The following is a 17034-nucleotide window of genomic DNA, read 5'->3' as shown; positions in this document are numbered from 1 at the left end:
AAAAATTTACTGAAATGTTTAAGATTGAAGATATTAAAAAATATCATCAAAATTTTGGAGATAAATTCTTGCTTGTGAGACTAGGTCATTCTAGCTCAATTTGGAGCTATAACTAATTATAAATATAGGGCCTAGAGATAAAAGATTTCTACTTTTACATTTGGCAACTTCAAATATAGCGCCAAAACAGCTATCATCTAAATACTCGTAATTTAATATATAACATAACGGATTCTCTCACGACCGTTAACGCTACGACAACTGTCGTTAACAAACGTGCTTCAAAAATAAAAATATGGTAGGGATATTTTCGTAAAATAAATCATGGGACCGGGGTTCGTTTCGCACTCACGGACGGACCGCACTTTAATACCTTCATCTTGTCCACTAGCGTCTGCTTTTGTTCTCCCCTGTGAGCTCTGGTACGGGAGAGCAGAGTCGGAGGGAGCCAAGCGGCGTCCGTCCAAGAAAACCCCCAAACCCTAGGCAACAAAGAGCACAAAGAAACGACGGGAGGGTTCGGCCTCACGCAATGCAATGCCTGAGGCTCCACGAAACCAAAGCCCTCGCCGGAGTAGGCGTCTAGAGAGAGAAAGAGAAGGAGAGAGAGAGAGAGGGCGGCAATAGTTTCGAAATTTCGGTAGTGGACGGGAATTCTTGGCGAAGGGAGTTCGAGTTCTTGGAGGAGAGGACGCTCTGCTGCTTCTCCCTCAAATTCGTGGCAGGAAATCGAAGATTTCATATCAGTTCTGGACGGATGGAGAGGAAGCAGCGGTTGATCTCGCAGGAATCTTGATGATTTATCCAAGAAATGGTGAGATTTCTCTCCCGTGCGGTTGATACTTAGTTTCTTGAATTTTTTTTACTGGAATGCAGTAGAAGCGGGGGGTTAATGGTTGTTACCGTCGTAATTCTTCGTAATTTTGTGTTTTTTTTTTTGGAATTTTTGGTAAAGGTTACGAATGGTCTGTAGCGTGAGGCAGGAATGTTTTAATCTCTGGAACTGGATGATTTGTTGCTAGATGCATGTATAGTATTTAAGATTTTGGAGGTGAGATCTTGGAATCTTTGAAGAAGAATATCGTTTTCTTTGATTTGAAAGCGAACAAGCTTGTGCTGAGGCGAAAGTTGCCGGGATACTCAAAAAGATCGTTTCCGAGAATTAGGGGAAAAAGTGAGAAAAACCACCCTCCTTTTTCTAAAGCTTGCTCTGGAATGCTGTCGGTTGAGTTACACTCGGGAAAATAACAAGTAAAAGGGTGGAAATAAGAGAAAAACAGAAAATTTGCTGGGAATAAAAAATAGAGTTTTTGACTCTTTTATGTCAGAAATTTGATTTTGGAAAGCTATGGAGTAGATGCGGTGTGTGCTGTAGCTTTGGCTGTTAGGAAGTTTGGTGTTTGCTAAAAAAATTGGTCGAGGTTTCTTGTTGGGGAAATGGCGTCTTCTTTTGACCAGCTGGGTGAGATTGCGAATGTCGCCCAGCTGACGGGCCTGGATGCTGTTCGCCCTGATCGGCATGATTGTGAAGGCGGCGGCGACGGCACGGATGCACAAGAAAAACTGCCGGAAGTTCGCGCAGCACCTGAAGCTGATCGGCAACCTCTTGGAACAGCTCAGGATCTCGGAGCTCAAGAAGTATCCTGAGACCCAGGAGCCCCTGGAGCAGCTCGAGGATGCCCTGAGGCGTTCATATGTTCTTGTCAACAGCTGCCAGGACCGCAGCTATCTCTATCTTTTGGCCATGGGGTGGAACATCGTGTATCAGTTCAGGAAGGCTCAGAGTGAGATCGATCGATACTTGAAGATCATTCCACTTATCACACTAGTGGATAATACTAGAGTCAGGGTATTGTTTTCTGATCTTGAAATTTTTTCCTAATTATTTTGTTTATTGCCAGTAAATTTATTGTGTATTTTATGATTGTTGTTATATGTTAATGTATATTTTGTTCGTTAAGATCCCTTTCTGCTGTTGAGATAAGCAGATGCTGAGAAGTCACTGCAAATTTGCGCATTTGTTGTAAATTCAGTTTGGTTTGGGGTCCATGTCGATAGATTCTGTTCAGTTGTAAAACTTGGTACTTTTTTTTGTTATTAAAAAAGCATGACTTCAGGATTGACTCTGTTATTCTTTTTTAATATGATTGATGCTTGAATCACATGTATAGGTCTCTAGCGTGGTGGTATGAAGCAAGTTGCTTTTTCAATTTTTTGGGTAAATAAGAGTGAGATAACCCAGTGGAACAAAACATTTTGTTCAGAGGTCATTATCATGGGTCCAGAAGTATTTGGTTCTTTTATGGCTATGACCACCTAATACCTCATGAAATCTTAAAGTTGGATGACAAACCTGTTTTTTTTTTCATATTTTACCAACTCAAACCCAAGGAGCAAAATGAACTGCGCTGCGTGGCAGCTTTGCCAAGCATCAAAACTTGGAGTTGCTTTTTCTGTGGTGATGCCTTTTGACCAAGAGGACAACTTGGGTCATCCAAAAGTTGGAGTTTTGTTCCATTTCAATGTTGCTAATTTAAAGCTCTCGGGACCACCTTGCTAATTACTGAGATCAATACTTTTCACTCCTTAATGTAATAGATTACTAGTTTACCTGTCCTAGCGTTAAATTGTCATGTTGCCATGAACGTGATAACCAGACTGTTCTGATTTTAACATGCCTGTTGGAACAGACATTTGAGGATAAATAATTACCTTTTATTGAGAATCTAGCATCATTCCTAGAAAAGAAATGTCCCATTTTGTAGCTTCAAAAGATCAGTAGAAAATTTCTCTGAATATTAGAATATCTTCAAACATTCCTTAAGATTCCTTAACTTTATGACAGCCTATGTAAGCAATTCATGATTTTTCTATATATTTGTGTTCTAAACTTCCAGTGACATTGGTTGAACCCTAACTATTCACCAAGATGTTCCTTGTTAATTTATCTCTCCTTTTTTCTCCAAATCTCACAATTCTCCAAACATTTTCTACCTTTTTAAAGAATTATTGCCTCGGCAATCACCTATATTTTTATTATAGTGGATAGGCAAGTGCTGCAGCGAAGTTTTACATTGATGGTTAGCTATGCTTGTTTGTTATGTAACTAAATGAGCACATATCACATTATATAATTGATTCAATTGGGGACAAGGAATAAATTCATTCAATCTACTAAACTCGAATCTTTTAAAAGAATATCAAAACATGCCTCTTTTTCTTCTTTCATTAATTTTCATGATCTATATATTATGGTATATATGATGAGAAGAAAGTAGAGTCTATGTTCTTTTTTTTGCTTCCTCTATTTCCGTTTTGCAAAACTATAGCATATGCTCTATTTGTACTAGTGAGATCCTCCTTATTTGAATCGGATTTTTCTTCTAGCTAAAAGGGAAGGTGCAGATTCTCTATTATTCTATAGAGGCTCATTCTTTTTATTTGAGTTTGATTCCTCTAATTAGAATAAGATAAAAACTTCTCTCATTTTACGTTAGTAAAGTCTAAGCCAAATCTTATCGAGTTCCTCTCCTAATTAAAAGAGGAAACAAATTATAAAAATAATAACAATATTTAAAAACTGCAAATTTAGGCAAAAGCTAGATCTTGATGTTTATATTAGCATCATCTTTAGTCGCATTGCTACATTCTTCCTAGATTAGAAGTTATGACTTCCCAAAGTTTTGGTAATCGATTGAATCATGGATGTAGTGGATCTTGCTCCCGAAGCTTGTCCAGACCTATTCGAGTGTCTAGATTGGTCCATAGTAGGTCAGATGATCCTCCTGGATTAGTAATGGACAGGAATAAGCATGGCATAGTTAGATATTTTACGTTTAAACTGCAGTACTATCACAAGTGTTCAAGCTCTCCACATAGCATAGACATCAATAAAAATCCATAAAAGGCCTGTAGCTTTGCAGTCACTATTTTGAAGAACTCTCATTTTTTAATGACCAATGAATTAAAAGCAACTTGATGTTTATTGCTTGACCAGAAAAATGAAAGACATCTATCTGGTTATGTCTGCTAGGGAAAGAAAATTTGTTAAATGAAAATTTATCATCTACTACAATATCTTTTTTTTTTTGTTCTCTTGTGGTAGTTTTTTCTTAGTTTCATTTGCTTTACATGATCAAATTTTCAGGAAAGGCTGGAGCATATTGAAAGGGATCAACGTGAATATACTTTTGATGAAGAGGACAAAAAAGTGCAAGATGCCTTATTAAACCCTGATCCTTGCAAAAATCGGATGAGGGTGCTAAAAAAGAATCTTTCATGTTCTTATCCGAACGTGCCTTTTGATGAAGCCCTTCAAAAAGAAAATGAGAAGCTCCAGATGGAACTTCAAAGATCACAAAGTAACATGGATATTAGTCAATGTGAAGTAATTCAACGTTTGCTTGCAGTAACGGAAAATATAGCATGTTCTCCGCCAGAGAAGAGCGAAAAGCTCAAGGACTCCAAGAAAGTAGAGTCAGATTATTCGGATACCAATACTGAGAAACGGTATTCCTTTGATGGAGACTACCGTAGCCAACAAAACGATTCTTACATGGCATCAAAGTCAGTTTCCATTTTCTTTACATGTTTATTGATAAGTGTAATGCAATTAACCTTAGTCCAATCAGTCAAATTTTTTGTTTTCTTAGTAGATATAATAATAATAATCTCCATGGTTTCCTCTTAAGTTTAGTTGCCTTAATATTTCCTTTTCTTCTTGTCAGTATTTTGCACTCATCATCTCCTGTCATACTTTATTTAAAGAAAATGTACTAATGTGGAGAAACAATGAATTCTGGAATGTGCTGCAATTATCACTTCCTTAAGGTTTGGAATGGTATGAAGTGATGCTGGGGCATTTTGAATTTTGAGTTTGATCTGAAATGTTGGATTTATGTAATTGCAGCGAGAATCGGATGCCTATTACTGCATGATCATGGTTTAAGCTCTTAGTTTAATAATGGAGTTGCTCGTAATGGCGTAAAATTTTCATCAACTTGTGATCTGGTCTAAAAAACCATTGCACAATAGACCAAATCCAATGCTCCATAAAGTAGGTAACTCCTATGCTTTTGCATGTGGAAATCCTCCCTTCACAAATGAGTCAGCCTTGTCAAGTGTCTTTGCTTTACAGCCAAGAGCACGTTGTTATGTTCTAGACTCTACCCTCTTGCTGGTGTTTAGCATGTGTTTGGTGACGTGCAGGAAGATTCTAGAATCTTCTACAGGAAGCAAAACCTAGGCCCTCAAGTCCACTATAAGTTCCTTTCACTTCGCATAGTCATGTTGGGAATTCAAACCTAGGTCCTTGCACCAGATACACTAGTCATGCTGCAGGAAAAGACAGACTAGTCTGATAGCCAAATTGATGAAAGAAAGATTTTGCATTGTCTTGTTGATCTGAGGGTTGTATGGTTGAGGAAAAAAAACAAAGGTTTTGGCGATCAGTGGGCTGTTTACAACTTTCTATTTTAGAGGAAGGATTTGGCATGCACTTCAAGAATTAAAAATTTAGATTGGTTTTAAATGGAACTCAAGGAAATTAATATAAGGTAAAATGATCTAATGTTTAAAACCAATATACTTAACTATCATATGACCGAACAGTATAACTTGATGGATCATCACTGTTCATAGAGCTGCTGGTTTGACTTCCACATTTGCAGAAAGCAAATTGGGAGACAAAGTTTGACCATCATTGATAGAATGCCATATTTTGACATAATAGCTTGCTCCATCTTGTTGCAGTTTTCCGGCTGGGACGGATTACAAATTTCAAATGTTTTTCTTACATATTCCCCCTCTCTTGTGGCAGAATACTTTTTATTGCCTTTATGTTTTTATATAATTTATGCGAAAAGTATGAATTTTTCTTGATATTGCTCATCCTTGCCTCATAATGTAAACCTTGCATGTTGTTAATGTCACCTCTTCTTATTCAGCACTACATTTTATAAGCTCATTACTTTTATGAATGTCTAGCGATATTATATTTCCTGTTGAACTTTATATGTTGGCATATTATATTTAAATTTTGACAATTATTTTTGATGTTTTACATACAATATTTAAACTTTGAAAGCTCTTACACCATGTTAAAATTCCTTGTAGAAGCGTTTCTCAAGTTTCATCGGGTCATGATTTGATCTCTAATAGAGGATCACACAGACATGAAGATTGGCACTCAGATTTACTTGGTTGTTGCTCGGAGCCAAATCTATGTATGTCAGTTTCAATTACCTGTTGTTCATCATCAACTTGGATACTTATACATATTTATTTTCTTATGCTAGATATACTTAGTATGGTCTCTGTTTATGAAATTACTAGTTGATTCACCCTTGTGGTTTTACCGTTTCTCTGTTGGTCCATCTAGTGAGTGTTCATATTTTCTTTGGTTTTGAAAATTAAGAAATGTATGAGTATATTTAAAGAGTATGTTATCATTTAGAGTGCAATGAATTGAGACACATGATGGTGAGAACTAGTAATGAATATTAAATTGCAAAAGCACTTAATCTTGCTATATTTATATATCATACTCAAATTAGACATGCGTGATATCGTACCTGCTGTCTATTTATTCTAGAATTTTAATATACATTTAGAAATCTGGCTCAAATCTCATTTACATAAATGAAGGCTTTGATATAAAAGAATCTGTTGCCTTGTTGCAAGAGAAATAAGTTCATCTTTTGGTTTTGCCTCTAATATGAGCTCCATATTCCAAATGATCTGCATTTTGGCTTTGGAGTTCCATCATTCCGGACATGGACCTTGGTTTACTGTATTCTGCACTTCCCGGTATGAAGGCGTACCATACCATGCTGGTAAGGTACCAGTATGGTACAAGGTCTCCATATGGTATTGTACTAATACATGATATGTTGTTGGAGGTAACATGTGTCGGTATGGGGATGTCCCATGCAAACCTATAGTATACTGGTAAAGTACCGATGATGTTCGGTCCGGGGACAACAAACCTTGACATGGACTTAATGATAAATGTTTTTAGGTTTGATATATCAGACCAGTTTATAAAAATCTGTGATAAATCCAGTGTTTCTTGTTTTCTTGTAGACTGTAATGAGCTCTTAACCCTTTTGTCAACCATTTGGTGTTGAAAATCAATCTATAGAAATATCAAAGATGATCTTTTTGAAATAAGATGGAATCTTGAGCACAAATTTTGGGAGTGGATGCAATGGATATAAAATAATAGATAGAAATGATGAAGCCATACAGTTGGATCCACTTAACCAAAAGATATATTGAATTGATTTCTTTTACCTTCATAAAGACATGCATGTGCCCATGGTTTTTATAAAATTTTGACTTGCCGATTTTCCATATCCGTGTTAGACAGGATGAGGCTTGTCTATTAAGTTCTTGCTGCAACTTACACTTGGTGTAACACTGTACCCCTTAGGAGGGAAGGGCTACCATGAATAGATATAACTTTTCACATTAGGATCACAATATGCATAAGCAAATTTTTATATATAATTAGGCCTAAGGCCAAATGATTCATTAACTTCTAAATTGTACAACAATAAGTTTTCTTGGTGTATCCATTAGCTCAAAATGGTTGACACGAACGTTGCAATCTTATGTCTTCCATAACCCAGATTCCCCTTCAAAAAGTTTATTACTTTCTTTCAGATTCTATGTTGTACTCTTTGAGAAGTAGTGCTGTTATTACATGATATTTTTGATTGAGGTAAATATATATCATGTCGAGAAACTTATTTTTTCTTTGATGGACTTTAAATTGCTTAATAATGTTTACATTACTCCCCCCCCCCCCCCCCCCCCCCCCCCCCCCCAACCAATTCGGCATATGATATTTCACATTAGCATAAATATTTTGCAGGCATGAAGACTTTTCTCTACCCTTGCGGAACATTTTCAAAAATAGCTACAGTGGCCAAAAACAGACATGTTTGTATGTAAATTTTTTACTTGTCATTTTTAATTTTTTCTAGGTTAAATATTCGTTATGTGCTTCTTGTCATTTTATTTTCCATCTTGAAGCCACCATTTAAAGTTACCAATTACAAATGTCTTGCCAAAGATGGATAGTGATGAATTATGTTTATGTGTGTGTGTGCACGCGCATGCAAGTGTGCGAGGGTGTCATGTTATGATAACCCTAAAAAGACAGATTCTATTTTCTTCTTAAGTCTTCATTGTGATCTTTTTCTAAATTGATTCTAACAAAGTAATCAAAATGATAGGTGCAGCATCAGAACTATTTTGATTCGAAAACTTTATGGAGTCAAAGAGAGAAGTTTAACCCGACATATAATTATCTTTTTTGCTGAGAAAAAAATAGGGTAAAGCCCCACTTGCCCCTGAATCATATTATCACAAATGACTATATACTTTTGGGGTCGTTACTGGGATCTTATCATCTATATTTACTGTAAGTTTATGTACAAAACCTGTTTAATATACTTAGTGAAAATGACTTCTAATTATTCTGCTATCTTCTAATTAAAACTGTTTGTAAAAGTAGTCTATCCAGCTGCATAGGCATAAGTCGAAGGGGTCGCATAGTGCCCGCATAAGCAGTTTAGCAGGATGCCAGTTGGCGAGGCTGGTCATGTGTGGGCTGAGTGGGGTGGGTCAGGTCGTGTGCAGGTTGGGGACACATGATAAAGAGAATCATTTTTGTAGATAATTATGCACTCTTGCAACCTTTATTTTGTATCAAAGGTCTTGCACCCTGGGTAACTCTCTAAGCACAGGAACCTACAATCCTCACCAATTTGTACCTATAAGGTTCAAAACTACAATACATTAACAAATCAGTAAATCTGCTATATGTTCATATTAAAGTAAAATATCACTGCATTGTATTAAAATTGTCAGCTTTTTGTTGGTTGTATGCTGGGACTCTGATTCCAGTTATAAAATCTTTGTATCAAGGAGAGCGTGCTTTACGAATATTTTGCAAGTTATAATTTTGGGATGACCTTAACTAGAGTTGGTAAAAGACGCCTTTAAGCAGACTGCCAAACATATCTTTTCACAATTGACTGCTGATCCATACATCTAACGAAAGGCTGAAACAAAAGTTATAGAGAAAGCTACGCTTTAACTTTTCTACCTTGCTTTTTAGCCATCGTATGGTGCTCTAAAAATCTATTTGCATCTATGATAGGCCAATCATCCAACATGTTTTTATGGGATGCAAATTTTTTGGTATATTTTGCTGTCAAGATTAAGAAATTTTTATATCTTAGAGAGCTTAACAGATCAAGAAATACTTAAGGGTTGATATGGCACATAATCTTCTGGTTGTCTAGCCAAACGTACATCAACAAGCTGCTAAATAGCTCAATCTTAACATGATTTTATATTCTACTTAATCTACAATGATTATTATCGAAAATGACATCTGTGCATTTATGTAGCAAACCTAGAAGCAAAACTTTTTCATCATATAAATATATATTAATGACAGGATATTTTGTTATCAGCTTCTGCAGAAGCCTGCAATGACCTGATGGCATATTCCTTAATATTATCATGTTGTTGTTACACCTGCTGTGTCAGGAGGAAACTCCGCAAGATGCTGAACATAACGGTAATGCACAAATACTTAGTTGATGGTTGATTCTTTTTTTTTTTAAATTATTTTTAAGATAGTGGATTCTATACTAAGTCTGCATCTCCACCTGCATATGGTTTGCTGCATATTCTTTTCTTTTTCCTGTACCATATTGCATGTGAATAAAATATCTTCGGCAGTGGAACATTGTGTTTAAATCGTGCTGTTGGTATGTTCATTGACTATTAAATAATTACATGCTTATGGAATCAAATGTTGTCTCATCCTTTGAGATGATCAAAGTGATTTGTTGTCTTCAGCAGGCAATATTATCTGGTTGGCTTTTTAGATTTCATAAACCTTTCGGTTATGCTGAATGGGTTGGAAGCCCACAAGAGGTTTGCTCAAAAGAATACTTATTCTTTGCTCAAAAGAATACTTAATCTTTGTAATGAAATTTCTTTTTCTTTTTTTCCTTCATCATGTCGTAAATGCCCAAAAAGAAAATTTTAGAAGACTATAGCTATCTGGCATTATCATATTTTTCTTGTTACAGGAAAAATTTGTTGAAGAAATTTGGCAAGAAACTTCTAATTATGTTTTAACTATCTATTTTTGTTGTACCATATCAGATAGTTTTCAGTTTTTGAACATTCTGACATGGCACATAACCTGTACCCAGAGGCATCAATAAACTAGTCTCTGATATTTTCAATCCATCCTTGCATATCCGTTGGTAGACCAAATATTTGCTATATGTACTGAGCTTATTGATACATTTTAGACTGATGAAAAGTTGCATGTAGTATGTGTTTTCAGTTGATTTTATGATTTGCATTCCTGAGATCAAAATAAAGGTTTCAAAAGAGTTGTATGATAGTTCATGATGCAGCAATTCTTTGCTTTTACCGTCAAAAATGCAATCTATATTTACAAAAAATTGGGGACCAAGCATGTCTTTGCATATAATTTCACTGTTTGCAGATTTTCTGTACATTGCACACCAATTCTTGGCAATGTATAGATTTTGAATGCAGTACTTTGAAACTAGATATAATGATTTAATTGGTGTCTAAATAAGCTTCTAGATGAGCAGATTTACTGTTAACAAATTAATGATCTAAAGTTTCTGTTTTGCAAATATTGCTAATATATGTGCTTCCTTTGCCAAGCAGGGAGGTTTATGTGATGATTTCCTGTCGCACCTGATGTGTTGCTGCTGTGCGCTCGTTCAAGAATGGCGTGAGGTGGAGATTCGTGGGGTTTATGGTAATGTTGTTTTCCTTCTAAACTGGTTTTGGTCTAGACATCGGGTACCATGGCCTGCCCAATGTCTAAGTTCCAGGGCTTTGGTTTTGCATGCTTAAAGGCTTTTCCTCCTGCAATGTTCTTGCAGGTACAGAAGAGACGAAAACAAGCTCACCACCTTCTCAATACATGGAATCTTAGATGGCACTGCGAGAAGAAATTCAATTTGTGTTGTATAGTAAATATGCCGTTGATTGGATGCCGAGGCAGCTGTGCCGGTTATATGAAGCTGTGTCTTGCTGTCTGTTGTACCCATTTTATTCTTTGTATGCTTTTGCTACTATGCTCTGTCTTATAGACTCATGCTATTGTGGTATAGCATTGTCTATTTAGCCTATTTGAAAAGGTCGGTCGGTTGCTAGGATGCATATTGCCCTCAAGGATGCTAACTTTTGTCAGTTTATTTATGTAAAAACCCATGCATAAAGGCTGCTCCAGCCACCTGCACAATTTTTTGAAAGACCAGCAGCATGTCAGCATCATTATGTTCTGTAAGTAGAATGGTTTTGCAATATCAATAGAAATGATGAATATCATCAAGCCCTATCTTTTCATGCCGTAGAGGCTTTCCTTCAGAAATTAGAATTATTCGGTGCCTGCTGCACTTCAAATTAAATGCATCTGTAGCAATTTGAGGAAAAAATTGATGCAACCAACACACGAAAGTAGGGGGACTGCAAGGTTGATGTGCATTCACATTCCTGTAGAAAGAATTCAGCTGCCAACAGCACTAGGATGGGAATGATGCTTTCTAATATAAATGAGTATGATGTGTAACTTTGGTTTCTCCTTCTGTTATCTCCAGCATTCTTGAAGTTATATGTGCCTAGCTATCATTCCTGACATGATGGACTCGGTTATTGAGAATCAAAAGTGAGCGGACGATGATCTACCTCAAAGGTTCATCCGGACGCCTAGTTAGCACTCAACTCATCATCACAGCACTCAATTCATCGTCGCAATGGAATAATGCAATGTCAACTTACTGTCTGACAATGGTCATACGGCTATAATTTTTTTTTTTTTTTTGGTATAATGGCGACTCACATGTAATGGGTGTGAATGCGGTTAATAAATCCAGAAAATAAAAGGCTACATGAGGGCTCAGGCAATGACCCGTGGTTTGCCTAGATAAAACCTCCAAAGTAGTCAGCTGCGAAGGAGAGCATCCAGTCTGTGACACCGTCTATCTTTCTATATACATGCATGGTCTGATAGGAGTCACACTCCTTCAATAGCCTGTGGATATCATGGAGCTCCAACTACGCATCTCCAACTCCGAACCTATTTAATCACTGTGGCCGAGTTTTTCTGGAGGAGGATGCAATCCGCGCCTAATATCAGCTTCGCATAGATAATGTCTTCCAATGCAACCCTAAGCTCAGTGCAAGCAATAGATGTGTCGAAAATCTGTTGACCTTCTGCTGCCGGCGTTGTAGTTTCTGCCCTATGAATCCCACGCCCCTCTCATACGGCCAGGATTCGGCCCAGTAGTTTCACAGAGCCGGAGGGGTAGTCTGGGCACCCTCAACCCCTTATCCTGTCCGACCCTGGCGAACGAGAGGTCCAGATCACGGTTTGTAGCCGCCCTTTATCTCCATCAACGAGCTGCTGTCCCCCCATTCCCCAACTCTCTTATCAGCTCACCATTGGCTAAATTCTGTACACCCTGAGGAATAAAATATAGGACACCCAGAATAAATTACCGGCCTCTCTCTCTCTCTCTAGGCGCCGGGTTCTACGGACATGGCAAAGCCCGTATCGATCCAAGTGTGGAACCCGAGCGGGAAGTACAGAGTCATCAGCACCAAACCGATGCCTGGGACCCGTTGGATTCGTCTCTTGACCGATCAAGACTGCCGCGTCGAGGCAATTCTCTTTTCCTCTCACCAATTTCTTTTCCTCAATTGTTCGTTATGTTCATAAAGAGCGACGCTTCATTTCTCCTTAATTTCTGTGCTCAGATATGCACCGAGAAGAAGACCATCTTGTCTGTGGAAGATATTCTTGCACTCCTCGGCGACAAATGCGATGGAGTAATTGGACAGGCAAGCAGAATTTCTTTATATATATATATAATATTTTTTTGGGGGTTTTGTAGAAGTGGAAATTTGTTTCTGTGGCGCAGTTGACAGAAGATTGGGGTGAGGTGCTGTTCTCTGCGCTGAGGAGAGCCGGCGGGACTGCATTCAGCAACATGGCGGTGGGGTACAATAATGTCGATGTGAATGCTGCTGCTAAGTATGGCGTTGCTGTCGGGAACACCCCAGTGAGTTTGAATTTCATAGCTCCTGGATTTATCAACTTATGTGGATGAAAAAAGCAAAAAAATACATTCATATTGACCTCGATTATGTATGCATGCGTGCATATAACAAACATGATTATTCGTATGTGATGCCCTCTAGTTTGCTAGTTGTATTGATAATGGAAAAAATGTGAAAGAAAACATAATCTATTTTAATATTTGTAGTTGATTTGGACCGCATAATTAATGATTCAAAATCAATGATAGACTATTCAATTTCAAGATCCCGATCGTTAAACATGATTTATGTTATAAAAAAGGCCTGCGAATCAGAATTCATGTATTTTGGTAGCCTCTAATCCAATCATCAAGTTGGTATCAGAACGAATGGTTTTAGTAGCATGATCTCATGTTTTACTATAATCTAATCACCAAAATCTAGTAAATTTAAATCTACTCATACTTTAAGATGTTTAGATCTTGATTAATAATATTTTTAATTTGTATGCCCTGTCATATATTTTATCATACTAATACGATTAACTCAACCCATTTTTATATTGGTTTGATGCATAGATTCAAGATCAACAGAATATATGAATTTTGGTTTCTAGGTAATTTTTGTAGTGTATTATCATGTTCGACAATTTGGATCTTCAGTTTAGATAACTATCATTGATTTTGAAATTGTTAACTCGTTTTCTAAGTAGTAAAGTTTATAGTCCAATTTTTTTGTAGTTCTATTTGCTACTTTTTCTCTCCTTTCAATGGAGTGTTTCCTTCATTTCTATACTATTTGGTTCTATTATACTAATTGATCTTGTCCTACTAATACCCTTTATGTAGGCGTGTGTTTTCAAAACATGCAAAGACTGGAAAACTTTTTGTTTATCTTTTCTTGTTACATGAATTTTATTTTATTTGCATTCTTCTTCCCTTTATTTGTTTGTTTATTTGTTTATTTTTGTGTGCTCAGGGAGTTCTCACAGAGACAACAGCGGAGTTGGCTGCTTCACTTTCACTGGCAGCATCCAGAAGAATAGTTGAAGCAGATCAGTTTATGAGGGCAGGTTTATATGATGGATGGCTTCCCCATTTGTATGATCTGAATCACCCTTACATTTTATGAGGCTCGAATGGTTTCTGTGATACAGAATAGACTAGTCTTCTTCCAAGGAATGGCTAATCCTGAGTTCATATTCCCAATAGGTTTGTGGGGAATTTGCTAAAGGGACAGACTGTTGGAGTTATTGGAGCTGGCCGTATTGGATCAGCTTATGCTAGGATGATGGTATTGTTTTTACCTCCGTAACATCTGAGTGAACCATGCATTGATGCCACTATCGAGATATCCAATCAAAGTTCTGATAGTTTTTTTTCCCCAAATACAAAAAATTCTTAGTATTTATGTAAATTGGATTGAATCAAATCAAAAAATATTAATCAAAATGTTGATAGATTATTTATATGATGAAGAAGATGTTGATCCTTCTAAGTTCATCTGGGAACAATTTATACCCAAATTGTGCAATATTTTAGCTTACCATATTAGATTCTACTAGAGTTGTAACGTTTGTATCCATTTGGATGTACTGATAAATTACAAAATTTGTGGACGTACACCTGCTTTCAAACATATACTTATAAGACAGCACTAAGGAGACTAAACCCAGTAGCTGTATACAGCTCCATATTGCTTAATTTACTGTGAAAGTTCTCTCTTCCGAGTGTCTTAAGTGAATACAGCTACTGATTATCTAGAATATAAAAACAAAAAGAATCTCATGTGATGGTCAGAATTTGTTGCATGGAATCATATTGGAAAACAATATTAAACAATATCTATAATATAAGAACTGAAGATACAATAGATGGTGTTATGAACAAGACTATAAACGAATTGTTTTGATTGCTGGTTTCATCACACTGTCATTGACTTTATTTTTGTTTTCTTTACAACAGATTGAGGGTTTCAAGATGAATCTGATATACTACGATCTGTATCAGGCAACTAGATTAGAGAAGTTTGTCACAGGCATGTTGTTGTCATCACTTGTTTCACCATCTCTTAACATTCCAAGAGACTCAGCTGAAACTCAAAATTACCATCTTCTTCTACTGCAGCATATGGACAGTTCCTGAAAGCAAGCGGTGAGCAGCCTGTTACTTGGAAAAGAGCTGCTACAATGGAGGATGTGCTTAGAGAAGCTGATGTGGTTAGACCTCATCCTTTGGAATATTAGTTATACTGCTCAGTCAGAGTGCTAGCGATCCCTTATTGGCCTGATTTTGTTTGCAGTTCTGGGTTTTAACTCTATAATCCACCCAATTACATATGCTACATTAGAACTGGCATAAGGAATCCTCTTAGGACAACACAGAAATTATTGCAACAAAAGTTTGTATTTGGATCAGAACCAGTATGGGTACTACTACGAATTACTAGGTTCAGAACTTTTTTGTTCCCTTAATAGACCTGTTCTCTTTGCAGATAAGCCTTCATCCAGTTTTGGATAAAACAACGTATCATCTGATAAACAAAGACAGGTTGTCCATAATGAAGAAGGTGAAACCTCCAGCTCTAGGACAGTAAAATCAACATAACTTATAACTTGTATCCATTTTGTTCATAAACCAAAATTATCCAAATTTTGAATTGCTACAGGATGCAATCCTTGTGAATTGTAGCAGAGGACCAGTGATTGATGAAGCTGCCTTGGTAGAGCATCTGAAAGTAAACCCCATGTTCCGTGTGGGGCTTGATGTATTCGAGGTAATCATGCGGTTGGTTCCATATTTGATGCTTCAGTTGCTTTGTAGAAGACCACTTTATAATACACTAACCTGGTCGATACCTTTCAACAGGATGAACCTCACATGAAACCTGGGCTCGCTGAGATGAAAAATGCCATTGTTGTGCCACATATTGCATCTGCCTCAAAGGTAAACATCTTATATGATTACATTTAAGTTCAAAAGTAACAAGTTCTATTTCCTATATATTCATTTTTTTTGCTCCTAGTACAATCAAGTTCTTCCTTTTTTAATTCAGTGGACACGTGAAGGAATGGCAACGCTCGCTGCTTTAAATGTTTTGGTAAGTTTGAACATTTAAACAACTTCGAGATGAGTTTTTGTTCTTGACAGAGAAGTTCCCTTGTTTGCTGGCAAACAGGGTAAGATTAAAGGATACCCAGTTTGGTCAGATCCTAACCGGATTGAAGTTTTCTTGGATGAGAATTCCCCTCCTCCAGCTGCTTGTCCAAGCATTGTCAATGCTAAACAACTTGGTATATATCCATCTTGTGAGGACTCAAAAGGAATATTTGCTGCCTTTTTCTGGACTTCTTACCAACTCTTGACGGTTCATGTTCTAGGTCTGCCTTCTTCAAAGCTTTAAAGGGGAGTTTGATGCTATCCATCTCAAAGTAAAAGGAGCAGTACATAATGTTCTTGTAAGGGAGAAGTAGAAATGTGTGTCTGGTTCTTATATCACATGCTGCTCAATGTATGTTTCAATCTTTCATCTCACCCAAGGAAATAGTAGCAGAATGTTGTAGCTATTCTCAAGTAAGACAGTGAGGCATCAATATTCTAAGTTTAACATGGCCACCTAAAGCATCCGACCTTCAGTTTTGCAGTAAATGAACATGATGTTGAAACTCTTATAATAAACAAAAAATGTTGTTAGGTATGGAGAAAAACGTGTGCATTTGATTATGCAGCTCTAGGTGCCAATGTTGAAAACAAATATACTTTTGCCACATAAGCATGTTCATGAAGGAAAGGTTGAACTGAAGGTTATGTTTACTGTGTCATAAGAAATTGTGAGAGTAGATCAAATTGCATGATATATCATAAATATCAAATTAAAAAAGAAAAGGATTTAGGAGTTTTCAAAATTGCTACTTTGGATTAA

At 36.8% G+C, this 17034-nt stretch overlaps 1 protein-coding gene and 1 pseudogene across 1 annotated transcript; both read left to right on the top strand.

Annotated features, from left to right (window-relative positions):
* The first annotated feature begins 392 nt into the window (after positions 1-392).
* Positions 393-11407, top strand: LOC103721139 (annotated as a pseudogene).
* A 1077-nt stretch (positions 11408-12484) lies between these two features.
* Positions 12485-16813, top strand: LOC103721138 (glycerate dehydrogenase). The gene is made up of 13 exons (XM_008811202.3): positions 12485-12736; positions 12832-12915; positions 12996-13136; positions 14092-14213; positions 14325-14406; positions 15078-15150; positions 15240-15331; positions 15607-15681; positions 15781-15888; positions 15981-16058; positions 16168-16212; positions 16291-16405; positions 16493-16813. The coding sequence occupies exons 1-13, from the start codon at positions 12614-12616 to the stop codon at positions 16513-16515; spliced, it is 1161 nt and encodes a 386-aa protein (XP_008809424.1). The 5' UTR covers positions 12485-12613; the 3' UTR covers positions 16516-16813.
* The last annotated feature ends 221 nt before the right edge of the window (positions 16814-17034 follow it).

The sequence above is a fragment of the Phoenix dactylifera genome, chromosome 5 (genome assembly GCF_009389715.1).
Source record: "Phoenix dactylifera cultivar Barhee BC4 chromosome 5, palm_55x_up_171113_PBpolish2nd_filt_p, whole genome shotgun sequence".
NCBI lineage: Eukaryota > Viridiplantae > Streptophyta > Magnoliopsida > Arecales > Arecaceae > Phoenix > Phoenix dactylifera.
This window is presented reverse-complemented; position numbering and strand designations above follow the sequence as displayed.

Bases quoted from the DNA above. Each gene is read 5' to 3' on its own strand.
- LOC103721138 (XM_008811202.3), top strand. From the start codon at position 12,614: ATGGCAAAGCCCGTATCGATCCAAGTGTGGAACCCGAGCGGGAAGTAC. The intron at 12,737-12,831 runs GCAATTCTCTTT...TTCTGTGCTCAG, and splicing joins ATCAAGACTGCCGCGTCGAG to ATATGCACCGAGAAGAAGAC. The intron at 13,137-14,091 runs GTGAGTTTGAAT...TTGTGTGCTCAG, and splicing joins TTGCTGTCGGGAACACCCCA to GGAGTTCTCACAGAGACAAC.